Below are 27,333 nucleotides of genomic sequence, written 5' to 3'. Positions count from 1 at the left end.
TGCATCCATTCCTGCCTTAAGCTTCTCTCTAGCTTTCTGCTTGTCACCTGGCCACTGCTTTAGTTTTCCTGCAGCTCCTCACTTCCCTACAGTCGCTGCTCCCAAACAGACCCCAGACATCTCTTCTGGCATGGGAAAAAGGAGGTATAGTGGGAGGGGCTGAAGGCTGAAGTCCTCTGCTTTCCAGATTCGTTACTATAGGTACATTTTGCATAAAAGCTCTTTGAAATACCAATAGTCTTCTAAAATGCAGGGAAATATGAGGGGAAAGATCTGTCTAGATTCTCTGTTATTCTCTGCTTTTACATCAGTACAGAGTCTCCGTCCTGGAGAAGTCTAAATGTTGGTGTTTATAAAAGTGAGGATAGCTAGTACCAGGGATGTGCCCCTAACCAGTTCCACACACCCACTACAGTTTGTCTGGCTGTGGGCCTGATTGTGACATAAAGTTCTTTCACATATTTTTCTTTTGTTTCCATTCTCATCCTTTTGCTATAAACCATCACCCCAAGATGAGGCAATCCTAATTCATAACATGCCTAGCATTATAGTCACTTATGGATATCTTTACCTAAAGTCTCAGCTAGTGACCTGCCCTTGTCCAAGCAGACCATACTAATATAGATTCAGACACTGAAACACTCTGTTGGTGATAGGTTGATGGCCTTCAATATAATCTGAAACCTGATGGAGAATGGAGCTTCCCAGCTCCATTCCAGGGGGAGACCAACATTTACAAAAGCAATTGATTAAAAGCAAGTGTTGTATATTGTTAACAGCAAGGAAAACAGTACACAATCACCAAATAATAATAATAATAATTAATAATAATCTAAACGTTGTTTGCTCACTTTCCCTTGAATTCAAGAAAACAGAATATGAGACAAAGAGTGGTTATCAGATTTAAGAAGAATTGCACGTGGTTAGATAAATAAAATAGCAGAGTTTGCACATATATGTATGTCTTCTGATGTGATACACAGGAGGCTAATATAAGGCACACACAAGGGAGGAACATAATGTGTGAATTATTGTGAGGCCAATTTTTTTTAAATAAATGAATAGATATTAAAGAAGTTAATGAAAATCTTTGTGTTCAGGATTGTAATATTTACACTGATAATTTGTGCATCTCACAGGAGGAAACTGATTGAATTTGCTGGTATTGCTAAGTAGGCAGATGTCTTGAGAGTATAAAAGGAATAGTAAAGCCAGCTTTGCAAAATTGCCATGAAGATTTACCAGCTCAGAACAAAATCTGCTTGCCTGCTCTTTACTGTTCTGACTTGAGATAATGAAAAACCTAATAATATTTTACTCAACCATCAAATGCCCCGGGCAAGTGGGCAAGTAGAATTTTACAAGACTAAGTGAAGCATATTGAAAAGGAACTGCTTTCTCATATGAGAAGCAGAACTGTAATGTTTTTTTTAAAAAGAGAGAGAGAACGTTGGCCATATAAATGGACTGTATACATTTAAATGTGTTTTTTTAGAATACTATATTTATAGTAATTGTGATTTTACAATATTTTGAGTGAGGCATATGATACTCCTAATATTTGTTGGTGGGTTTTTTTAGGATACCTTTTCAAGTCTTAGAAAATGTTTTCCCAACAATGTTTGGATAAACTGTAAATCACTCCTCTGTCTATCAAAACATTCTTTCAATTAATATATTGATGAAACTTTCAAAATTCAGTTTGTTTTTTAAAGTGTTATCAAAATATGTCCACTTGTCTGTCTGTAAAGACATTTCATCCTTAGAAGTAGCTAAACTAATAGCTAGTTAACTGCAGGTGGTTTCATTTACTAATCAGATGGATAATTGTTATACACTGGTAAAAAAGAAGACAGCTGCAATTACTATAGAAGATTGTTAGGAGTTTCTTAGCATAACAATGAACAGCAGCACCTGCCTTTCCAATATGCTTTACAATTGTGCTAGTGGTACTATTTTCATGACCCCCCACAACACAGAAAGATGATGTAATACTATTGCTATCTCTGAGAGACATTATCATTTTAAATGCATTTTCATTTGCTTATAACTTTCTGATAATCTACTTTTCAGAAGACTATTGTTTAATATTTCTTTTTTTCAACAACTTGGTGAATTGTTTTGGGGAGTTTTGGAAGTTTCTAATGTAATTTTATATGGCCATTTTAAAGTTATTGGTGAATTTAAAACAAACAAACAATTTTTAATCTGATAAGTGAAAACAATCTGTTTTTTCTCCCTCTTTCAAATAGTTTTCAAATGGTTTAATTTTAAAATGTCAAGCTTGACATAGTCTTTGGACTCAATTCTGCAGTCTTGAAATATGTAGAACTCCTCCTGAAGTCTGCAGTTTCACTCTTGCTCCTTACAGGGCCGGCTCTAGGTTTTTTTCCATCCCAAGCAAAAAAATTTTTGGATGCCCCCACCCCAGCCCCGGGCTTTCACCGCCCCCTGCCGCCCCAGCTCTGGGCTCTCTTCCCCCCCCCCACTCCCTGCCGCCCCAGCTCTGGGCTCTCTCCCCCACTCCACCCCACCCCCCGCCGCTCCAGCTCTGGGCTCTCTCCCCCCTCCCCGCACTCCCTGCTGCCCCAGCACTGGGCTCTCCCCCCCACTCCCCCCCGCCCCACCCCACCCCCTGCCGCCCCAGCTCTGGGCTCCCCCCCACCAGTGCTGACTCCGCCCACTCCCCCCTCGCCTTCAGCCGGTCCGGCGCTGGCATGGTCGGGGTAAGCAGCGGGGCTCCCATTGCCATGCCTCAGCCCAGGGTTCCTCCAGCCAAGGCTCCTGCCTCCAGGACCGGCCGGGACCTGGGAGGGCAAAGCCAGTGGACCGCCCTGGCAGGGGGCTGAGGAGACAGGGCAGGGTAGCCCCAGAGGGAGCGGAGCCCCGGAGAATGGGACGCGGGCCCCACATGCGCAGCACTCTGCCCTCTATGGCCCTGCTGCTGCTTCTAGCCACCCTGCCGCAGTCCCTGGGTGGCTCAGGCCGCTTCGCCCAGCCCCGGCTCCGGCACTGGGGGGCGGCCGCCCTGCGGCACCTGCAGGCGGCTCTGTGTGCCCCACGGGGCAGCCCCCAGCCCAAGTGTCCCACGCTCGGAGCCTGCCCGGCCCAGCCACAAGGTGCGGGCGCTGCTCCCCCGTGGTGCAAACCGCAGCGGCCCCAGGGCACCCCCCACACGACTGTGCTGCTGCTGCCAGGGCTGGCTTTAGGTTTCTGCCGCCCAAAGCAAAAAAAAAAAAAATGGCCGGAATGCTGCCCCTGAAAATGTGCTACCCCAAGCGCGTGCTTGGTTTGCTGGTGCCTAGAGCCGGCCCTGGGCTCCTTAATACATCTTTTGATGTATTTGAAGAAATTTGGTTTACTAGTTAAAAAAAAAAAGTCTTATTTGTCATATTTGTGCATTTATATATCCAGTGTGCTACACATATAGCATTTATTTCAACTGGTGATCATATAAACACATAAGCAATCACTTTTTGTTTTTGATGTTATTGTTTTTTGTTTTAAAACAGAAATTGAATTCCAAAAGCTACTACAAGTGAATGCAATGCTATGGCTGAGAATTTAAATGCACAGAAGTCAGGAAATTCAGAATTATGGTGTACACAGCAATTGTTACTTGGTTATGTTGCACAAAGATATTAAGACATAAAACTGTATAGCAGATGAAATAACAATGCTATGGAATAATTGCACAAAGTGGTCAGCTAAATATTGCTAAGACCATCCTAACTTTACATTTTATATCACAGATGGGAGGCATTATGGTCTAATGGTTAAGGCTCCAATTCAGCAAACTTCTTAAACATGTGCATAAGGTTAAGCACTTTAAGCACATGAGTAGTGCCACGGAAGAACTTGGAAGTCAGAGTATCTAGGTGCTATTCCTGGGTCTGCCACTTAATCATTTTCAGATACTGGACAAGTCCTTTATCTCTTCTCTGTCTCAGTTTCCCGACCTGTAAAACGAGGAGTGTTTGCTACTTTTATAAAGTGTTTCAGAATCATTGGAATGAAAACTGAAAAATAAGTCTTTAAGTGCAAAGTATTTTTTGTTTCAGTTATCAACAATAGCATTGCATTAACAGGGTTGGGTTTTTTTGTTTATCTGGGGTTTTTCATTCAAAAAAGCCTATGCATTTCCAGACAAGATTTTGGTTAAGATACATTTAATACTCACAAAAATATCAGTTAAATTAAACCAATATGATTGGAACATTGTACTATAGAGATTTAAACAAAAAAACACATAGAAAAACTCCCAAACCAAATGGTCTTAGCAATTCACTGTCTGGTTTTCAAAAAGAGTGTTTTGAGGTCTGCATGTATTGTAGCCTGCTGGCTTGTTACTGGTACAAAGACAATGGGCCTAGTTTTTAAAAAAGTCCTTTACTTGACCCATGCTTTTGCACCGACATGTAATTGTGGATGCAGTTTTGTAGGCTCTGGTGAGGACAGAAAAACCTATAACCACCTGTTTTACAGGTTTGTTCATGTAGTTGTATTTCTACGTGCCCTCCTTTAAAATGTCTCTCTATTTTTTTTTTTTTTTTTTAAAGAAGGAGGCAGGCATTGGTTTCTTGTAGGCCTGTGTTAGACAACTACTTTAATAATTCTTATAATTTATATTTTAAAGTACCAATATTGCCAATAATGCAAAAAGCTTCAGAGATGTTTACTCTTAGCAATGAAAGAATTTGTTAACAGATATTTTTTATTTCCACAGCTGGTGTTTTGGAGAAGATTTACTATATTAACACACTAACACTAATACTCTGTGATATGCAAAATGCCTTTAGCATTCCATTTACACTCATCTAAGAGATTTAATGAAAGCATGATTTTTAGTAAGCCTTCATAAGTAATCCATCATGCATGGGAGACTTAATCAAATACCAGATGTACTTACCTTTCGTTTAACATTGTTATTTTCATTGTTATCCCTATCTCATCTGTGGTGAAAGTGTTGAGAATTTTAGTTGCAGCTGAATACATTATAATTATGCCTTCCGCAAAATACAGCCCAGCCCAAAAAATCTATAACCACAATTCAAATATTACGTATGGTAAATCCTCTTGTTATTCATTTTATAAGGGACATACTAAAGTTTAATATTTCTACAGGACTGTAGAAGTAGTATCATTAAATATTAAACATTTAAATATGCAGTTGCTGATTAATTCAGAATATTTCTGAGCATCTCATGAATGTTTAATATCTGTATTTTGCCTGATTGGATATAATTTAAGCTGTGTGTTTCATCTAGTGCTGTTGTACCAGGTACTCATCTGTTATTTCTTCGTCCAGTTTAAAACATTATCTCTCTTATTGTAGGTTAATATTAATGTTTGAAGCTTTCACTGTTATTGTTCATTGTTTCACAATATCTTTGCAGAATTAATAATTAAAGTCTAGCTGACAGCTGCTGCTTAAAATCCCTTTAAAGTATAACTTCCTTAAAAAAAGTCAAGCTTAAATTTGCACAGACTTAGCATGCCAAAAATTAAGAAGCTGTGATTTATCTTTACTGACGTTCTTAGTTATTCTGATCTGTTTATCGTTCACATGATAAATGTACCTGAACTGAGTCAATGCTGAAATTATACTAGGATTAAGCCCCAGAAGATCATGGAAGAGCCTCACTATTTCACAATGCACAATGTGGCCTAGGGATTGTCTAGATGGTGAATTGGTATGACTACAGGACACTAGCTTGCTGTGCATTAACTTGCCATATGGACCCTGCTACAGCACACTAAAAGTGTTCTGAGAACATCAAAGTGCAGAATGGCATTTTTAGTGCTCTGTGGCAGGATTCATGCAGTGAGATAGTGCATGGCAAACTAGTGAGCTGTAGAATCACACCCTGGCTTGTTGCTCAGTAACTTGCCTTGTAGACAAGCCCTAAATGAAGAAGCTCAAGAAGTAGATGAGGTACCTCTCAGGATGGGAGACCAGGACAAATGCAAGGGGGTCTGAGCTAGTCCTGGTGCTGAATTTCAATGCTGAAGTGAGTTCTAAAATGGACTATAATACTGTGGTAGCAGGACTATAGTTATGGCTGGGAAGCACTTTTCTGCTTATAAAATGTTCACAACTTTCTGAAAAGTGACCCTTTTTATGTGGTTACTGTCATCCCAAAGGTGAATATTTTGGAAAGTTTGAAATTGATGCTTTCAGTGTTTCAGGATATTTACATGAGGAGAATCTGTGACTCCAAATAAATAAGAGCCACCTTCAGTGACACAAGAAGCCTATCTTATCAATACTTTGGGAGCAGGATTGGGCCTCCTCCATAGCTCAGGGGGTTAGTGCCGTGGTCTCAGAATGCAGGCGTCGCAGGTTCAAATCTCTTTATTTAGTCTTGCCATGAGTGCAGGGGACGGGGCTAGATGACCTCTTGAGTGCCTTTCAGTCCTACGATTCTATGATATAGAATTCAGTGAATTCAGTGTTGGTTTTAACCTTATACAGTTGTAAATAGTTTGCTATCCAGTTCCCTGAAAGGCTGCCACTCTCCCAATACATGCTGCCTTAATTAAAATCAGCAGAGGTGTTGGAGCTCCCTTGATTAAATGAAGGGGCTGCTGGCAGGGAGATCATTGTCAGGGGTCCTGAGTTCTGGAATTTACTTCCCTTCTTCAGTTACCTTAGCCTGGATTTATTAACTTCTTCCAATTGTTCCATACTGCATGTTGCATTTGTAAGATTTCTTCAGCAGTGTCATTTCGTCTGCCTACAAAAAATACCTGTTTCCTCAGGAAAAAAGCCTCCTTGGAAGGCTGGCAGCCCCGACAAGCCCACACTCAGCTCTGACTTATAGCATACTCCAAAGAGGAAGGAGAGATAACAATAATTAATCATAATAATGACATTATTTACTATTTGTACTGCAGTAGTACCCAAAGCAGCAACAGAGGTCCATTGCACTAGGATTTGTACAAACACCTAGTAAGAGCTAGTGCCTGCCCCAAAGAACTTACAGTCTAAGAAGATAAAAAACAGATGGAGGAAAAGGAAGTGGGATATGGCATATCAACAAAGTTGCCAGGGTGATGGTAGCAACATGTCTTGTTAGTTCATTCAGAACAACTGCAAACAGTCCAGTTAGCATACTATGCCGACAACTTATTATTTTCCTGGTTAGCATACTTTAAATTCTATTAATTGCATTCAGTGCCAAAACCTGAGCCCTCTGAGGCCTTTTCTACATTACCGTTTAAGTCGATGAAAGTTACATTGCTCGGGTGTATGAAAAAAAATCACCCATTCCCCCCCCCCCCGAGTGACATAACTGACATTGACTTAATGCGGTGTCTACTCTGCGCTGTGTCAGTGGGAGACACTGTCCTGTCTACATAGCTTTTGCCTCTCGTTGAGGTGGATTAAGTACATTGATGGGATAGTGCTCTCTTGTCGATTTATCATGTCTTCATCAGACCTGCTAAATTGATGCCGCTGCATTGATTGCAGCAGCGCTGATTCAGCGCGGAAGTTGAGACAAGGCCTGAATTTATTGGCCAAAGCCCCACTGATTGCAGCAAGAGTGGTCCTTTAAAAGTGTCTCACATATAATAATAGACTAGCAGATCAATTTACTGTAGTCCAAGGTAGAAATCTTATTCTGGTACAGTTTATGCATTTCCCGAGTGCCCTCTGTCCCTGCTTATCTCTAGTCTTGTCTACACTGCAATTAGATACCCGAGGCTGGTCTGTGCCAGCTGACTTGGGCTTGCAGGGCTCAGGCTGTGGGGCTGTTTAATTGCAGTGCAGATGTTCGGGCTCGGGCTGCAGCTAAGCTCTGGGACCCTCCCACCTCACAGGGTCCTAGAACCTGGGCTCCAGCCCGAGCCTGGAAGTCTACAATACAATTAAACAACCCCTTAACCCAAGCCCCTTAGCCCACATCAGCTGGCATGGGCCAGCTGCGGGTTTTTAATTGCAGTGTAGACATACGCTCTGACATACTACAAGAGCCTCTGTTTGCCTGTATTAGGCAGTATCTTAGGATCAGTGGCATTATAGGGGGGAAGGCTGAGCACAAAAAATACTGTAGGTTGGTGCTTTTTTATTTTTCCATCCAATAATGTCAGTCCCACTACTTCTTATTTGAATTACAGCCCTTGAGCTCTTACTAAGTTACTTTCTGGGATAGTTAGATAGAATCCGGATTCATTGGCCTATATTTCTTCTTGGCCATTTCAGGGGTGGATAGGGCGGGGGAAGAGAGAGAACCAGGCACCTCTTCTTACACACCCCATGCAAGAACTAGGAATGATCACAGTTCCAGCACTTGGGAGCTGGCCATGTGTGCCTGGAGGAGAAGGCTGTACTATCTAAAGCCTGGTGCAGCTCGCATACTGCTCCAGTGTACCAGGGACCCCAGGGAGAGACTGTTACTCCTTGAACTCCGCACTGGAACCCTGGGGCTTCACACCATCCCTATGCAAGGATGTGGCTAAATAACACAATCTAGCTTTCTATTAGACTGTGTTCTTCTGGATCTGAGTAAATGCCAGGCCCTCACTGTCTTCCTAAGGGGTAATATACACATTATCCAAATGAATATATTGCCTAGACTGCTTTATGTGCTGAACTGGCTCTCAGTTTGATGCTCTTTGTAGGATAATACTGCTTAGTAACGTTTCTTTGGAGGTAAAATATCTCTTGAAAAAATGTATTTGCCTAAGAAAGTTTTAGATTACTTTGCCCCCAAAATATTGTAACATACTGGCTACAAAGTATGTGTGCCATCCTATACTGGATGAAATCAGAACTGCTCAGCGGTGTGCTACGGACCCTGAACATTACTGCTAGAGCTGGCCAGGAGTGACTTTTTGACAGAAAATGCCATTTCCACAAAATCAGATTTTTCATGGGAAAATTATATTTCAACTTTTCATCCCAACTTTTCATCCCAATTTGGAATGAAAACAGAAGTAAAATATAATTTCCTGCAGGATAGAAATTCTTAGCTCAGCTCTAATTACTGATTCTTCTTCAGCTCAAGTGTGAGGCCTGGGATTTTTGAGTAAAAAGGGTCTTGGTTTAAGACACAGCCAAAATAGTGAAGTCCTATGCGGCCACTATTTTACTGCAATATATTCTTTTACCTTTATGTTGAGCCAAGTACTCTTTCTAAGTACAGTACTCGTGCAAGTGTGCTGCACTCTGCATCCCAGGGGATGTATAGATGGAGCTTATTAACACCCAGTTGTTTCAGTGTATACTAACCTCTGCTACTTATAGGCTGTCGTGATCCTCTCTCCTGTAATACATGCTGTATGGTGACATTTGGGAGACTTAGACCTCATAGATTCACTCTTTCATTATATGATGAATTGATATTATGAGGCAGCCCATAATTTCAGAGCGAAGGGAAGTTGATGATAGTGTACAAGAAAGAATGACTGTATAAAGGGTTTCTAAATTGCATGCCCATGGTATTATTGCCCTTCTCTCATGGAGAGAGCTTCATACAATATCAGCTGCTATAACTAATTTTGGTGTTTTACCATATGTTAATTAGCTTATTTGGATTAGGCAACATTTGATAGTTGCTTCTGAGGGTCCCCTATTGATTATCTTTGTCAAAAAGAATGACTCCTCTAGGGAAGCCATCTTCAGACTATACTGAGACCAGTAAGGACCTACTCAGACTGAATATCAGGTGCTCCTTTTCCAACCTCAAGTTCAGACTTATAACAAAGAAAAAAACCTTTTAGTTATACCGGACCCCAGCCAGACTGCTCAGAATTTGCTTCAAAAAATATAGATGCCTGCTGGTGGAGTAGACAAACATCCAAGATCTCTTTAGTCCATATCATATGGAAATGCTCTGTGGTCTGAGGACTTGGGAACCATGTGTGCATCAAAATTAATCTTCAACTTCAGGTGACCTTCACCTTCACCTAGTTTAGTAGAATCCCAAAATTGAAAGATAAAGTGGCAGTTTGTGATTTTTTTTTTTTTTTTTATGCATCTGAGCTGAAGGCTGAAAAAGGAACATCAAAATTCACTCAAGTCCTGGCCTCTTGATCAGCTAGAATATCAGTGTTAGTATCCCATGCTACATCATTTAGGATTGCCCAATAGCTCTAGAAGGCTTCTTTGGTAGCCCAATATTTATTCAAAGTTGGAAAGTGATAGGTCCAAGAATAGAAAAGTGCAACATAATTGGTGATACGGTAACTGGAGAGCTTTGCATATGGTATAAATGACTGGACAGACTCTATATGACTTAATTGAAATTTTCCACATTATGTTGCATTTGTCTGATTATTAATGTTCTCCCTGTATAAACTTTGCTAAGTTTGTCACATTTCGCTTCTTTCTGTTTTTTATTCTTTATCTCTCATTTACTTTGGTCTGACTCAGGGTCTACACTTAAAAGTTTTACCAGCACAGCTATGCCAGCAAAATTGTAGATGCACTTATACCAGAAAAAAAAAAGTCATTTTGCCAGTATATGGTATAAACTAATTGTTTGGCGGTAAAGGCTACATCTCCACTAGGAGGATTCACTGATATAGCTATAGGCCTTATTCTGTTATGGGAAAGAAACCCCCTCACTTAACATAACTGTATTTTATGCTTTATTTATTTTCACCTGAATCAATAGAAACCTTTATCATAAATAAACATTAGTTAATGTAGTTATAGAACTATAGAATATTTGGTATACCCCCAATTTACAACAGCTGCATAGAGCCAACATATCACTCCTCTTCAAGCTCTCTGCCACCCAAGAACATTGCCATTTCTCACACACACTCCTACCTAACCACACAGTCCTTAAGAATGAGGCATGCTGTATTTTCATTCCATCCAGTTTATTCAATGTCTGTGTCTCAGACACACCTGTTTATCGCTGCATAACTACCATAGGAAGGAAAGTTGCACAGCTGACCACCATGACCAACGTGAAAATGATATAGCTTGTGTAGCAGCAAATAACTATCCTGTTCTCTACCCCTGCTGCCATCTTGTAATACATGTTGGCATGCTGAATGTCACCTTCTACTCTGCAAGGTACTTCTTCATATTAATTGTCTCCTGTGGGATATGGAAGACCTCTATGACACAAAGCAGCTGAGCGTAAACTGATGAACTATAGGCATTTTGGAAGTCTAGCCAAACCACTGCAGTATTTTCTTTTCACAGATCCAATGACTGTAACTGTTCTAACAAGCTGTGATTCATACTATGGACATGGCTGGATAGAAACAGTTTTAGTTAGCAGTGAGGAAAGAGGGCATAAAGTACCTGATTAATATGTCAAAGATTTCTTGGTTTTTGTCTTTATTTTTTGCACCATTATTTTAGTTCATAATAGTGAAAGGAGCCATCCTGTTGTCCAGATATTTTAAAGGGGAACATATAAGTAGTGGGAAAAAAAAGACAGTTTAGGAGTGTCCTTTATATCTCTACATGTAAGACAAAATAAGTAAAATTATGGATTTTTCAAAATTTTAAAACAAAGTTTCTTAGTATTGTGGCTTACTTTCTCTGTATACTATATACATGCTTGTCTGCTTTTTTCTGAATTTTGGGCCTCGTTGAGAGGTGACCTTCCATTCTGAACCAGCCATTTTGCATTGCACAAATAATTGAGGGCATAATTTTGCACCAGAAATCATTTGTGGGCTCAACTGATGTTATTTATATGTCTACTTACCTGATTAGTCCAACAAATCACGTAGTTAGATATCTTAATTGCAACTAATAGGATTGCCAACCCTCCCGGTTTTGCCAGGAGTCTCCCAGAATCAGGCCCTATCTCCCAGAGGCTACTGAAGCCAAACCGGGAGATTTTAGGCGCTGAAAGTTGGCGGCACAGCGGGACTAAGACAGGCTCCCTGCCTGCCCTGGCTTTGCGCAGCTCCCGGAAGCAGCTGGCATGTTCCTGTGGCCCTGGGGGGGAGGAGGGGGAGAAAGGGGTTTCGCGTGCTGCCCACACCCCCAGCGCTGACTCCGCAGTTCCCATTGGCTGGGAACTGTGGCCAATGGGAGCTGCAGGGGTGGTGCTTGTGGGCGTGAGCAGTGTGCGGAACCCCCTGCCCCCAACATGGGTCCCAGGGATGTGCTGGCCACTTTCAGGAGCTGCGTGGAGCTAGGGCAGGCAGGGAGCCTGTCTTAGCCCCACTGCACCGTCAACCGGGAGCTGCCTGAGGTAAGTGCTGCCCCACCAGTGCAGCAGGTAAGTGCTGCCCTGCACCCTGAACCCCTCCTGCACCCCAATCCCCTACCCCAACCCGGAGCCCCTTCCTGCACCCAAACTCCCTCCCAGAGCCCACATCCCTCACCCGCACCCCGACCCTCTGCCCTGGCCCTGAGCCCCCTCCCACACCCAAACTCCCTCCCATAGCCTGCACCCCGCACCCGCTCCTGCATCCCTACCCCAGCCCAGAGCCCCTTCCTGCACCCAAACTCCCTCCCAGAGCCTGCAAACCTCATGCCTCCTGCACCCAATGCTCTGCCCCAGCCCTGAGCCCCCTTCAGCACCCAAACTGCTTCCCAGAGCTTTCATCCTGCACCCCAACACCCGGCCCCAGGCTCAACCCAGAGCCGCCTCCCACACTCCAAACCCCTTAGCCCCATCCCCCAGCCCAGAGCCCGCACCCCTTTCCACACCCCTGCCCCAGCCCCAGCCCAGTGAAAGAGAGTGAGGGTGGGAGAGAGCAAGCAACAGAGGGAGGGGGGATGGAGTGAGTGGGGCGGGGCCTCAGAGAAGGGGTGGGGCGGGGCAAAGGTGTTTGGGTTTGTGTGATTAGACAGTTGGTAACCCTAGCAACTATAGATAACTGCAAAAGTAAAATTGCATCTGGAGCTGCAGCTGCTGGAAGCGGCGCAGGCCGAGGGATGTACTGGCTGCCGCTTCCAGCAGCTCCCATTGGCCTGGAGCAGTGAACCGCGGCCAGTGGGAGCCGCGATCGGCCGGACCTGCGGACACGGCAGGTAAACAAACCGGCCCAGCCCGCCAGGGGCTTTCCCTGCACAAGCGGCGTACCAAGTTTGGGAAACACTGCTGTAGGTGAATTTAGTTTTTGTTAATGTGAAAGACTAATACTATCAGATAGAAGCAAGCAAAGTGTGGAGTAGGCACTGTGCAAACGTTCTCCCTGAGCCATGCCAAATCTTCCTTAATCCTGGCCTGCAGTACACCTGCTGCTCTAGTTATCAGCCTCTCATGCAGACCCTGGCAGTTGTGCCAAACTGCGCTATATTTTTGTGATGTAGATAGATATCTGCTAATGAGTATGATGAGACCATCAAACTCATTTTAAATTAGACTTAATCCAGGATTTGAAACCAGAAAACAAATTTAACACTGTCATAAAGTGATATAGCTACAGTGGTATTGCAGTGCTAATGCCAGCAGTGAATTTGGCCCCAGGTCTCTGAATGAGATGGGTTAGTTTATTAATTCCCTGAGCCACCTTATCTCTACAATCATGCTGTAAAATTAAAATGATGAACATGTATACTGTATTTACTATGATTATCTATGCCTCAGAATCATTTAGTAATGTATTTCATTATAGACACAAGAGACATAGGCACACTTAAGCTGTAATCTCTCTTATTTTAGAAGTTTTGTTGTTAAAACATATTATTTTGCTTAGTTTCCTTTAAAGATATTAAAAATATCAAAATAATAAAATGAATACCTTTTTGATTCCTTGCCATCTGTTTGTGCTCTGACCACTACTACTTTAACAAATTGTTCAGTACTGCACTGAATTGAAGCTTTGATCCATATTTTTTTTTCATCAATCAAGACTGAGAATAGATGCGTAATATTAATATACTGTGTTATGGTCAAAAGATTAAATATGCTTTTATCCACTATTCAGCTGTTGCACGGATGGCTAAAAATCTGTATAATCACGAATGTATTTCCTTATGGTTATATTGGAGTTTTTTCCTATGTAAATCCACACTTGCTTGCCCCAACCAGCGTGTAAATATTTACAGGGCCAGTTTCTAGGCTATTTTGTAGTACAGTCCCGTATTATAGACAGAGATGTTTCCCATTTAACTAAAATGGAAAACATAGGTGGTCCTTGTAGTTTTTTGTTACAAATCGCATGGTGGATGAACTGAGCAACCACTGTGTGCTTTTGGTAGAATTATTTTGTTTATGAATCACACATACAGTTTGCCCTAGGAAAACTGATTGTCATATGCACTTGTACAGTGTTGTGCCCTGTTCCTATAATCATTAGCTTCAGATGTGCTAGTCCTGTGCCTTCTGTTCAAGGTTCTCAGTAACTCCCATCTCATTGCAATCCCCACTGTCCTGGCCAGATTACCCACTTCGTTCTCTTTGCTCTCACCTCATTTAGGTTATTCTGCCTCATTCTGGCCCATACTTTCTATTCAGTGTATACCAAGAGACCTCCCAAAGAGAGCTGAAATGGTGTTTTCTCTTCCCTCAAATATTTTCAAGAGTTCAATTTTTTTCCTATTTTTAATTGTGAGAAAAAGTAAAAATCTCAAAAATGTTCACAAAAGGAAAAACTATTTTTTTTTAATTAGGGTGAATTGACATGTTTTGTTTCTAAAATTTTGAAATGTTTTGTTTTGATTTCAAACTTTTTCTTATCTAACCTTTTTTGTCTACTTAGCTTAAATTTCTGAACAAAACTGTTTCAAATCAGAAATTTTTAAACTTTTTTTAATGTATTTTTGAGTCTGGAGATTTGTCAAAATTGTCCCTGATTTGTCAACAGTTTTGGATTTGATGAATAGGCTTTTTTTTTTTTCTCTTCAAAAAACCTTCAGTCGAAAATTCCCAACCAGCTGTACTTCCAAGGTAGCTCTTGGCCCATTGTATTTTAAAAAATACGAAAAAAAGAATTGTAGGACAAAGCTGCAAAGAGTTTCTTTTCCAACTTGTAAATAAGAAAATATACTGTAGAAAAGATAGCACTATTATGTTTATTTGGAGCTATGCCTCATGTTATATATTTTAATTGGTAAATGTTTCCTTATTCTCCAATGTCACTAGAACTCATGCACTCCACTCTATTTGCTTATCATAATCACAGTTCATGTGTCTTTAAGAGGATTTGTATTCTTTTAGCTTGAGATAAACATATTCAAGAGCCTGTGCTTAGCTGACATGCTCTCCTAAGCTAAAAACAAGACCGAAAAAATTCTTGCAAACATTTTGAGATTACAGGGTTATAATAAATTTCCAGCAGACAAGAATATTTATTCTCTTCTAAATTGTCTTTATTTTTTTTAAAGATACTATTATTAGTTATGTAGACAATAGCCGCTTATCTTTTGAGAACAGGAGAATAAAGGGATTTACCACTCTGCTGAAAATCTGAACACTACACTCATATTCATATCTATTTAATAATTTATTGAGAGCATGGCCAACACTATGAAATTTTCATGTATGGGTATCAAGCAACCAACCTCACATAAACTTGAAAGGCTTAAAACACAGAGGTCAGTAAGTTTGCACTATTGTTCCTGGGTTTACAGTAATTAAAAGTTAATCACAATAATGATTAATTTTTTTCAAAGAAAAATCAAATTTTTTCATTTAATAGAATCATGGCAAAATTCAAATTTCAGATTCAAACTTAGTATGATATTGGTATTTGCTGGGTACACACACCACCATCACCACCACAAGGTGGAATATAAATAAAGTTTACACACGGAGACTAATTTGCAGTATAAGCATTTTTTGAATCTGACTGTCTGTAAAGCTGCAAGTGTTATCACTTCCAACAGATGTGTCTTGATTAGGGTAGACAGTTGTTATATGCCTGGATACAGCACCAAAATAAATTTGTTGGATTTCAGTACTGCTGTTCCTGCTGTTATCATTAAGGGTCTGTTGGAGTGCCTGTTAGAAATTGTTATTCAGGTATTTATGTGGCTGCCCAAAAATTCATTTTAGATTGAAAACTGGCCAGGTTTCAATACAGGAACATGTTTTTTAAAAAACCAATTTGATTTAAAGTGGTTTAGCTGCCTTTAAATTTTAGGAGAAATAAAATAGAATTTTTCGGAGGGTTTTAGAACACATTATTTTCATTCTGATAGTGTCCAATGTGAGCTTGTCACTTTGTGTAGTAAAATGAATGTATTAAAATGGTTGTAATACTGATAATTTTAAAAACAGATAAAGTACCTAAACATTATGGGCCTGATCCACAGCTCCTTGAAGTCACTGATAGTCTTTCCAATGACTTTATGGGGCTTTGGATAAGAGACTATATTATGTAGACAACTTGCTCTGGCTACGTCTTCACTACCGGCCTGAAGCGGCGGGTAGAAATCGATCTCTCGGGGATTGAATTATTGCTTCTCGTCGGGACGTGACAATCGATCCCTGAATCGACGCTTGTACTCCACCAGCGCAGGTAGGAGTAAGCGCTGTTGATGGGGGAGCCGTGGAGGTCGATTTGCCGCCGTCCTCACAGCGGGGTAAGTCGGCTCGGATACATTGAATTCAGCTATACTATTCGCGTAGCTGAATTTGCGTATCTTAAATCGACACCCCCCCTCCCCCGTAGTGAGGACGTAGCCTATGATTGGAAAAGTCTCTTTCTCAATAATCAGTTGATTTGAGATTGTACGTTAGATCACTTGGAACTATAGTACAGGCTAATGTCTCGTAGGTGATGTCAATAATTCTCATTAATGGTGTCTGCTAAACTTCTGCTTGGGTATTTTGTCTTCCCTTGGTGGGGTTTAATAAGTGGTATAACATTTTTTGTAATGTACTATCAAAGTGGCTGATTTTAGTATTTTTTGCACTCTATAAATACAAATAATCATTCCACTAATTATTATAGCAAGCAGTATTTCAGTGGTCACTGTTTTGGTTTCAGTATTCAATGCAGTTGAATATTTCAATTTTGACTCTTGACAACATCTGCTAGTGGCCATTTGATTTCAGGGCAGCTATTGTTGAATATTTTTGTTGACTAAATTTTGTTTCATGCCCATAGTAATTTGTTTATTCCTCATGCTATTTATAATTTTCAGGGTTCAAAAAGCTGTCAAGGAGCTACAAAATCAAGATCCAGACATTTTGCAACATTCTGTGGAACTTTTCAGGAAATGACGTTATTGTATATAATTTATTAAGCACCGATAATGTTCCTGGCACTGTACAGGACACAAAATAAAGATCGCCCGTGCTCCTAAACCCATTTACTCTGAATAAGATTTACACAGAGCATATATGACGCACTGGAAGGCCTAGAGCAGTGGTTCTCAACCTATTTATCATTGTGGGCTGCATATGCGGCCCACAAAGTGTTACCTGGGCCACAGTTTGAGAACCATAGTGTCCCCCACTTAACCCTCCCCACAAACCCCTATGCCCAGCGCCCTCCACCCAGAGACCCCTCCACAGAGTGGGGCCAGGAGTGGAGAGCTGGGTGTGGGGAAGGGGACAGGGACCCCAGACCACACCGTGTGGGGCCCAGGGCCAGGGGCAGTCAGGACCCCAATCCCAAACCCCACCGCAACCCCAGACGCTGTTGTGCGGGGCCGGGCAGCAGCCAGGACCCCGGACCCTGCTGTGCGGGGCCACGCGGCAGCCCAGACCCTGAGCCTGCCATGCAGGGCAGTGTGGCAGCCAGCAGCCTAGAGCCTGCAGACTTTAGCACACAGCTGGGCTGGGCTGTAGCTGTGTGCTAATTGGGCCGCATGCGGGCTGTGGGTTGAGAACCTCTTCCTAGAGGAAGGAAATTACTGGGTTTTTGTTTTCTTTTTTAACAAATTAATTCTATTTTTCACTAGCTTCTTGTTGGCATCATGGGAATAGAGAGTCTTTGGAAGGTTTTGAATACTAAGGGGATACTGCCTTGGCAAACTGGATCAGGTAGGGAGGTTCCATATATAAGGAGGATTGGGAAAAGGCCTAGATACATTTGTGGAGGAAATGAACAGGGAGGGGGCGTCAAGACTGGTAACAGTAGAGTGGAGATGATACATGAAGGCCTAATCCAAAGCCCATCAGAGTCAATGGAAAGACTCGCATTTACTTCAGTTAGCTTTGGATCAGGAGAGATTTAGAATTAAGAATTTACAGTCTGAAGTATTCATTAAATTTGTTTTCTAGACAAAGCTCACCAGTCATGTTACTACTGTGCCTGCCTTCAGTCTGGACATTTTTTCCATACGTAACAATGTTGCAATATTTTTTCCTCTGCTTTTTCTCCATCAAACTGGGGAGAATACATACCCAGTATGACTAAGACTCCTCCTATGTTTATTGCTTTTATTTTTGTTGGATGGGATAGAGGGTTGTGATTCAGACTATCCTTAGGAAGGGTCTAGAATTTATATTTGGAATTGATGCATCATGATGGGTTCCTATGTTTTTGGTTTCTCCTGAAAGCAAAATCATTTCTATATGCAGTCAGGTTTAGTTTGCTGTTAGCATATGTGCCACTATTTGTTTTTAAATAACTTTTTCTACAAATGTGGTACTGACTGCAACTACATTTATAGGGCATCTGGGATTCTTCTAACTGCACACACATCACTTTAATTATAAATATTTTAATATCATTTTTATTTGCAGTATTCATGCATGCCTTTAAAACAGAGGTTCTCAAACCAGGGGGCAGGCCCCCCTGAGAGGGCATGGAATGTTTTCGGGATGTGTGTGTGTGAGAAGCTTTAGGGAAAAAAACGTACTGCGCACATTTTACCCACAGCAATCAATAACTAGCAAAGCTAATTCCTCCAGACATATCAGGTCCTCAGATGGCGCTGTGCATTTGACTCTAGATGGCACTGTGCATTTTGATGGATTTCTGTTAAGCTTGCATAGCATTATACAAAGTCGTTGCTATCTGTACATTATCCGTTTGCTATGATGCAGTGTGCACATTTAATTGTAAGCATAGACCACACTTGCTGTTTTGCTTTTGCCCTTATTGCAATGAATCGTTGGCTCTGCTTGAATCAATGTCTTACTGTTTTTAATATTTTAGAGAGAGTTGCATGTTGATTTTTTTTTTATTGGTATATGTTCTTGTGTAGTGAGGTGGGGTGTGAACTACTACAGACACAAAGAAGGGGACGTGGTCAAAGAAGGTCTTTAATCAGGAAGAGAGTCTAAAAGGCGGCTGCCCTAGTTCTGACACAAAGGTGTGCCATTTTTCAGTAAGAGATTCTAGTTCTGAAGAGATCGAATCTGTTATGCCAAATATAGTTTTTACTTGCTCCATGGTATATGAATGTACAGTTCTAGTACTAAGGCAATGTGACTTGATAAACAGTGTATAAGACTTCAAGGACTATTGCCTTGATTAATTCATACTTGAATCCAGTAAAATTTCAGCTCATGTTGTTTTATATGTCAAAGCCTTGTCTCTGCATATAGTCCTTTTTAGTGCCTCAGAGGTTTGTGAAACAATTCTGCCAGACTGTGATCTCTTTTATATCCAAAACAGTGGTGAAATTCAGTAAAATCTTCATATATTTCAATTTGGCTATTGAAGTTATCTCATTCTGCACACATACACCTCCCCACCAACGTGAATGTTTCTTTGTGCTACACTACAAGGTATACAGACCTATATGTATACATTTTATTATTTAGTTGATGTTTATTACATGTTTTGAAGATGTAGAGCTCTGCTTAAATGCTGCCCATTAGTGTTTGTTTCCTGAACATTCAGATTGCAGGACTCTTTATCAAAAATTTGAACTAATATATTGTATTTACTATAATCCTTTGGAAAAATAGTATGTGATCATGTAATTCTGGCATTATCTACCTCTTCAAATACTTGACCGTACAACCTTAATGTTCATCTAACATTGTTTTTTGTGTGTAACTTCCTAGGTTTTAAAAATAAGCAAACTGAAAAAACAAATTCAATTGTGTGGCATCATAGTGACACCCATGTGAGTCATCGGCAAGATTGGAACTTTTATATCCACTACACGGAACTCTGGCATTTGAACTAATAGAGTAACTGTTTGCTGTAGTAGGTTGTCTTCCTCTACATGGACTGACACTAGTGGGGGATGAGGTACATGCTTTGCCAGTGGGTTTCATGGCTATTTGCTGACAGTAGAGGAATTGGGGAAACTCAGGGATCTTGGGCTAAATGGTTAAAATTTGGCAAAGTTATAGGCAACTGAATACAGGATGTTTGGGAAGTGTAGGGCAACCTTAATAAGCAGCAATTTTACCACTCCTATCTATAATCCTGGCAAACACTATTGCCCTTCCTATGGTCTCTTCAAGATAACTGGGTCAGAGTCATAGGTGCCAACTCTGTGGGTGCTCCAGCCCTGAAGCACCCATGGAAAAAAATTAGTGGGTGCTTAGCACCCACCGGCCACCAGCTCCCCACCTCCCCCCAGCACCTCCTGTTCGTCTGCGGCCCCACCGATCAACTCTTCCCTCTCCCTCCCAGAGCCTCCCGCCCACCATGATCAGCTGTTGCATGTCGTGCAGGAGGCTCTGGGGGGAGGGGGAGGAGCAGGGACGGGGTATGCTCAGGGGAGGGGGCGGAACTGGGCAGGAAAAGGCAGGGCGGGGCGGGAGTGGGGACAGGAAGAGATGGGGTGGGGATTTAGGAGAAGGAGTGGGGTGGGGGTTGTGGTGGGGCCTGGGTCAGAGCGGGGCAAGAAGAGGCGAGGCGGGAGTGAGGGCTTGAGAGAAGGGGGCAGGTGGATGGAGGAGTTTGGCACCCCTGGAGCCTGGAGGAAGCTGGCACCTCTGGTCAGATTCTCAGGGAAAGATATCCTGATCTCAGTCTGTCACTCCTTTTTTGGTCACTAGGCTATCTGAGGGTAGGTGGGGGCTTCCTGTGTGGAGCTATGACCTGTTTGCCTATGAGCTTCCTTCTTCCAATGACTTTCTCACATGACTCTCCACATTGCCCTGGTGATCTCTGTGTGTGAAGAGGGAATCAAACCAGCTTCCTGCTCTAGCCCCTGCTGACCTCTGTTTCCCTTCCAGGCAGGCTGCCAGCGGCTTTTGGCAGCCTGTCCGCATTCTCAGTGGCAGCATGTGGTGGCATCCTGCCACTCAGCTGGATTGGTGCCTGCAGCACAGTTCTTGGAGGCAGCCCAGTGGGTCCCCATTCCCCAGCTGCAGATCCATGGCTCCTCACAGTAATGTGGCCAGGGAAGTGAGAGGTACATTTCTTGTTCCCCTGGTTATCCTATGAGGAAGAGTATTTGGGGTGGAAGAGGGGATAAAGTCGAGAGTGAAGTGATTTCGTACACTCTTTGCTAGGTACTCACAATCCCTCTCGTGCCACTGTCTCACAAAACAGCTGCAGCAGTGAGACAGCCACCACTTGCAGGGCTGAGGCCACTCCCTACCTCCACGTAGGCCTTGGTCTAGGCCAGGGGTAGTCAATTATTTTTTGTCAAGGTCCAGACTTCAGAGACAATAATAATACTACCTCCCCAAACAATAATGATAATAATAAGTAAATAAAAGATTTTTGGGGTCTGTTTAAAAAATGTCTGATGGTTCAAATTTGGCTTGCGGTTTTCCTATTGACTACTCCTGGCCTAGGCTTTAATTCCCACTCCACCCTCCTCCAGGCTGCAAATACATGCTGTTGCCTGTTTAACAAGAAAGCCACTATTTGGGCTGAAACAAATGACTGCCAAATGATTATTTTGCTGCTGTTCTGGAGCACAGAAGGAAAAATAACATGTAATAACAAGTCCCTGTCCCTGATATAAAATCATAATCCTGTACTTTGGGCTGTCTTCATGATTGTTAGTACTAATATGTAATACAACATACCTTCTTTCATTTGAAATAAACTATTTGATGTCTTCCCCATTGGCCTGAGATAAGTCCTAAAAGAATGTCACTCTTCTTTTTTTTTGTCATTCACACCTTCTGAGAATGTCACTCTTCTTTTTTTCTCTTATAGAACTAATTCTGAAATTATTCTACAATGTATTGCAAATGTATAACAACAATTTAGTGCTCCATTAAAAAGTGCTTCAAGGCAATCTGCAGTTTCCCACGGGTTTAATGGGGAAACCATACTGTGTTGGATACTATTCAGCAATGAAAATTGATCCATTACATGTACATGTAAATTGGGGATTGGTGATCAAACAAATATGTCCAAAACCAAGTACTGGCATTGTAAAATATCCCTTCTGTCCCAGAGAGAGTGCTCACCGTTTATTCAAGAAAGAATAAGGCTACCCCACAGCGAAACAAAATGGCAGCAGAGAACTGGCCCAGTGCCCTTACTCAATCAATGCTTTTCACCCACTGTTTTTTCTAGTCTTCAAAAATAAAGCTTAAGCATAATTTAGAACATACATTTTCCTTTTTCCAGACTAAAAAGTACAAAGGAAAGAATAAACCCTGCAAAATTCACTAGTTCAACATGAGATGAAGGGAGCATTCATTGTTTTATTTTATTTTATTTTATTTTATTTTATTTTCAAAATAATTATTGTACTTTATTGATGTCTTGTCGCTTTTGTGGTCTGCTTCTCATTTGTTTTTGTTTGTTTGTTTGACATGTATGTTATGAGGGGATGCATTCCAAAATGGAGATTAGGGTTCTGAACCTGCTCTCTTTGCTCAGATGAAACGCCTGTTAAACTTCATGGGAGTTTTTCTTTGTCCTGGAATTATTCATTGCACTATTGAATATTAGAATAAATACAGATAATTTAAATGTAAATTATTGAGGAGTAAATTAAACATACTGGATGTTAGTCCTCTAGTTAAAAACCAAAACAATCCCTTCTCCCTGTTGTTTTTACAGGTCCTATTACTATACAATACTACTAATAACACACCTGTGCCCCTCCCCCCCCCCAAAAAAACTTGATTGAATGTGTACCACAGATTAACCACTGAATGACTGATGATGGTACAGCCAGAACAACAGACTAGTCCTGCTGCTGAATGTACTAGGAATGTCCTGTCATGGCACTGATTTAAATGGTAACTGGACAGAACCCTGAACCAACACCTCACTGCTTCAGTTACTGAGTCATCCACAGCACATGACATTTCTAGCAGGAGTAAGAGAGGAATAGAGTGGGGTGGAGAGTATGTTTGTCCTATGTGGCCAGATATTTAGAACCAAAAAAAGTTTGGAGGACAAGGGTGTGACGTTGTGCAGTCTATATGGTTTTATAAAAACTTGATAATAAGTGAATATAATGTAATTGGGATAGTTTTAGAGAAAGTATGGTAATAAGTGAATATAACGTAACTGGGATATGCTTCATGCAAAAGGTCTCTTGTAAGATATCATTACAAAGCTTATAATCTAGTGAGTGTGATCATCCGATTTGTAGAAATGTACCACTCTTGTATCTAAAACTAGAAATATAAAATATAACTCTGAGGGCCTATTGTAATTATGTAAAGTGTGGGCCATTAATGATGGTTTGGAATCTTGATGACTCCCATTGTCTGCAGATGGCTGTACTTACCTGTGAGTCTTCCTGTATATGTGTGTGCTGGCAAGTGAGTAATGAAGTCTTGCAGTGACATGTGATCATGTCACCTGAACTGGAATCCATCTTTAACCTGGTGCTTTTCCAGTGAGGGGGGGTGGAAACCCAGAGGGACAAAGGGTTCCCGCCTTATGCAAAAGATATATAAAGGGGTGGAAGAGAACAAAGGAGGGAGAGGAGCCATCATGAAGAATCCCCTAGCTATCACCTGAGCTGGAACAAGAGCTGTACCAGGGGAAAGAATTGTGCCCAGGCCTGGAAGGTGTCCAGTCTGAGAAAAACTTACTGAAGCATCTCTGAGGGTGAGATTATCTGTATTTAGTTTGATTAGACATAGATTTGCGCATTTTATTTTATTTTGCTTGGTGACTTACTTTGTTCTGTCTGTTACTACTTGGAACCACTTAAATTCTATTTTCTGTATTTAATAAAATCACTTTTTATTTAGTAATTTACTCAGAGTATGTATTCATAGAATCATAGAATATCAGGGTTGGAAGGGACCTCAAGAGGTCATCTAGTCCAACCCTTTGCTCAAAGCAGGACCAATTCCCAACTAAATCATCCCAGCCAGGGCTTTGTCAAGCCGGGCCTTAAAAACCTCTAAGGAAGGAGACTCCACCACCTCCCTAGGTAACGCATTCCAATGCTTCACCACCCTCCTAGTGAAATAAAATATTAATACCTGGGGGAGCAAACAACTGTGCATGTCTCTCTATCCGTGTTATAGAGGGCAAACAATTTATGAGTTTGCCCTGCATAAGCTTTATGCAGGGTAAAACGGATTTATCTGGGTTTAGACCCCATTGGGAGTTGGGCATCTGAGTGCTAAAGACAAGCACACTTCTGTGAGCTGTCTTCAGGTAAACTTGCAGCTTTGGGACAAGTGATTCAGACTCTGGGTCTGTGTCTGGAGCCAGATGGGAGTGTCTGGCTCAGCAAGACAGAGTGCTGGAGTCCTGAGCTGGCAGGGAAAACAGAAGCAGGGGTAGTCTTTGCACATCGGGGGGCAGCTCCCAAGGGGGTTTCTGTGATCCAACCCGTCACAAAGGGAGTCTGAACTGATCAGAGATTATATTCCATTGTTGAGCTCTGTGTATAAAAAGGTGGATGAAAGAGTGGAAGAGAACCTGTAATAGTTACTAAGGTCTCTATCATGCAAAAAGTTGTGTAGGACACCAGTCAACTCAATGGAACTCTTCACTGTTGCAAAGGTCTGCCTATGTGGATCTCTTTGCAGGGTCTGGGTCTTTGATAGCCTCTAAGAAATTGCTGGTCTTTGTTCTTTATACGCAGCTATAGGTGTGCAACATGGTTTACAGACACTTTAGGGAAAAAAAGGATTTTACAAAGTAGGTTACAAACAAACACCAAGACAGGAGAGGGTATTAGACAAGGGGGGGGATGGAAATTTACATGATAAATAGTTTAGTTGCTTGCTTTAGTTTTTGTGCTTTATGTTAGTTCCATTTTTGTGTTTGGGCAAGTGTTAGAAACTATCAGAAGAAATGGGTTTTGACAATAGATTTTAAAGAGGCAAAGGAGGTTGCATGACCTTACGGGATCAGTGAGGTAATTCCAGGCATAGAGGATATTGCTATGTATATTGCATTTACATAATAGAAAAAAACTTATCACTTAATAATTCTGGCCTTTTTAGGATAGAACATTCAAGCAGATTGTACATAGGGTTTTCTGTTTAAACTGATAACATCTGATAAGACATCGAAGCAAAAAAATGAGGATGAATGTTTACAGAATAAACTGCAAAAATTGTGAATTGTTGGTGTTTTTTCAGTGTTCAATGCCTTCCTAAATAATGTGCATTTTCAGCTGAAAATTGCAAGTGTCAAGAAAATCGGGACAATGGTTTAACTGATATAGCTAAGAATATTTTTAAAAAGTATCCAATGGATTATTTTAATACACTTGGTCTGTAATGACCTATGTGCACATATGACTTAACTGCTTAATACACTAAAGTGTATTACTATTGTCATGTAGCACACATTTGAAATCCAGAAAGAGCGATACTATAAACCTTAATTCTTTTATTGCTTATGTCATTTATTCTGTGGTCTTGACAGCCAGTTGTAAACCACATGTTCTACTGACAGCGATGTTGAAATTTTCTGAAAACCAGTTCATTTAGTTACCATATAATGGGGTTTTTTTGCCTTCTAGGAAAAGGAGCTTATCGGATAGAGATGAGTGACCTTTCCAATGTTAATTTCAAATCCTGGTGCTGTAATTCTCAATTGTGTCCATTTCATGCAACAGATTATTTATGATAAATGATTTATGATTAATTTAGGAGTAAAAAAGTAACAAACACCAATTGTTTTCTTCTAAATACAGTCTCTTTGCTAAAAATAAATCCTAAAAAATATTAAAAATAAAATAAATTCCAAAATCAGGAAGCCTGATTAGATATTGAGCAATTATGTTTGTGAAATTTACATTTGCAAACTAATTTACAGTCACTAAATCAATTTATATATTGTGAAAGTATTATTTCAGGACGGTTTCTTACACAGAATTGAAGTTCATTATTTGAGCTCCAAAAGTCTGCTACTCTTATTTATTCAGAGTTGCTCTACTCCATGAGAAGAACCACTATGCGTGTGTGCGTGTGTGTGTGCGTGTGTGTGTGCGTGTGTGTGTGTGTGTGTAGCAAAGATTTTAGTCAATGAAGTAAGGATGGCAGAATCTTGCCCATAGAATGAGTACAGAACTCAACACACAGTTGAGTGGTACTTACAGAATTTTTATCTTTCATTTCAGTGACTATTTCGACAAGTACATTCTTCGATGGCTTACTGGTAACGGGACTCTATACATCTACCAGCGTTCAGGCTTCACAAAGTATTGGTGGCTCTAGCGCTTTTGGATTTGGTAAGTCTAATGTGATTAACAAACCTAGATGTGTATTTGTTCTATTTCAAAATATTCTGCAACTCAAGATAACAAATAGTTTTGTAGAGTAATTAAGGTCTATTATTTACTTAAATTGAATTGAACACAATTATTTAAATAAATTGATTTTATATTGATGCTGGGACCTGATCCCAAACCTATAGGAGTCAATAACTTCCATGAGCTTTGGATCAGCTCCTTAAACAGTTAAAAAAAAAAAAAAAAAGGGAAAAACTAATCAGAAAGTCTCCATCCCAAAGACATGCCTCAGATGCACAGAATTGCATGCATTCCAGAAAGAGCCAGTTCCCACAAGAAGACCCTGATTCTCTCACACACATGATACTACAAGAGTGATCACCTTTCCTTTACTGGAAAGTTGACCGGATACTCCTTCCCTCTGGAAATATTGAATTGCTCTAGAGAGGGAATGATCTCTCCTCTGCTGTCACTGTTTTCACAAACAAACAAACAAACAAACAAATACACACACACACACACAAAAGTGATACATAGCAATGTGATGCATACAAAGCAAAAACTTGAACCTTAGGAAATGATAGATGGGTTGCCCATGCAACCTTAACTTGGCATTGTTACTCTGAAACTTGGCATTCATGTGCATCCAAACTGTGCACTGAATGAAGCCAAGATCCTGTTGGAAAAAATCATATGTGATCATGTAATTAAAGACTGTACCATAGAGCCTATGTACAATGGGACAAAATTAAAATAGCATGGGAAGCATGAAGCTAGCATTTCTTAATATTTGAGTGCTTGACTCTCTAACCTAAATAATATTCTTTTAATGTAGCTTTTTATGTAATTTTCTAGGGTTTTGTTACAGGAAAAATGCAGATCAAACTTTTCTTTGCAATTGTAAAAACGTTCCTCCATTGTATATCTTCTGTAGAGTTTGAACTCTGAGTCGTCAGCATTGTAGCAAAGAC

At 40.9% G+C, this 27,333-nt stretch overlaps 1 protein-coding gene across 1 annotated transcript in view; it reads left to right on the top strand.

Moving 5' to 3' along the window:
* RELN (reelin) overlaps nt 1-27,333 on the top strand; it is a 446,977-nt gene that overhangs the window by 41,163 nt on the left and 378,481 nt on the right. The window contains exon 2 of the mRNA XM_054017864.1: nt 26,252-26,362. Within this exon, the coding sequence (XP_053873839.1) occupies nt 26,252-26,362 (111 nt within the window). The remainder of the gene's footprint in view (nt 1-26,251; nt 26,363-27,333) is intronic.

This window comes from Malaclemys terrapin, chromosome 1, assembly GCF_027887155.1.
Source record: "Malaclemys terrapin pileata isolate rMalTer1 chromosome 1, rMalTer1.hap1, whole genome shotgun sequence".
Taxonomy (NCBI): Eukaryota; Metazoa; Chordata; order Testudines; family Emydidae; genus Malaclemys; species Malaclemys terrapin.
This window is presented reverse-complemented; position numbering and strand designations above follow the sequence as displayed.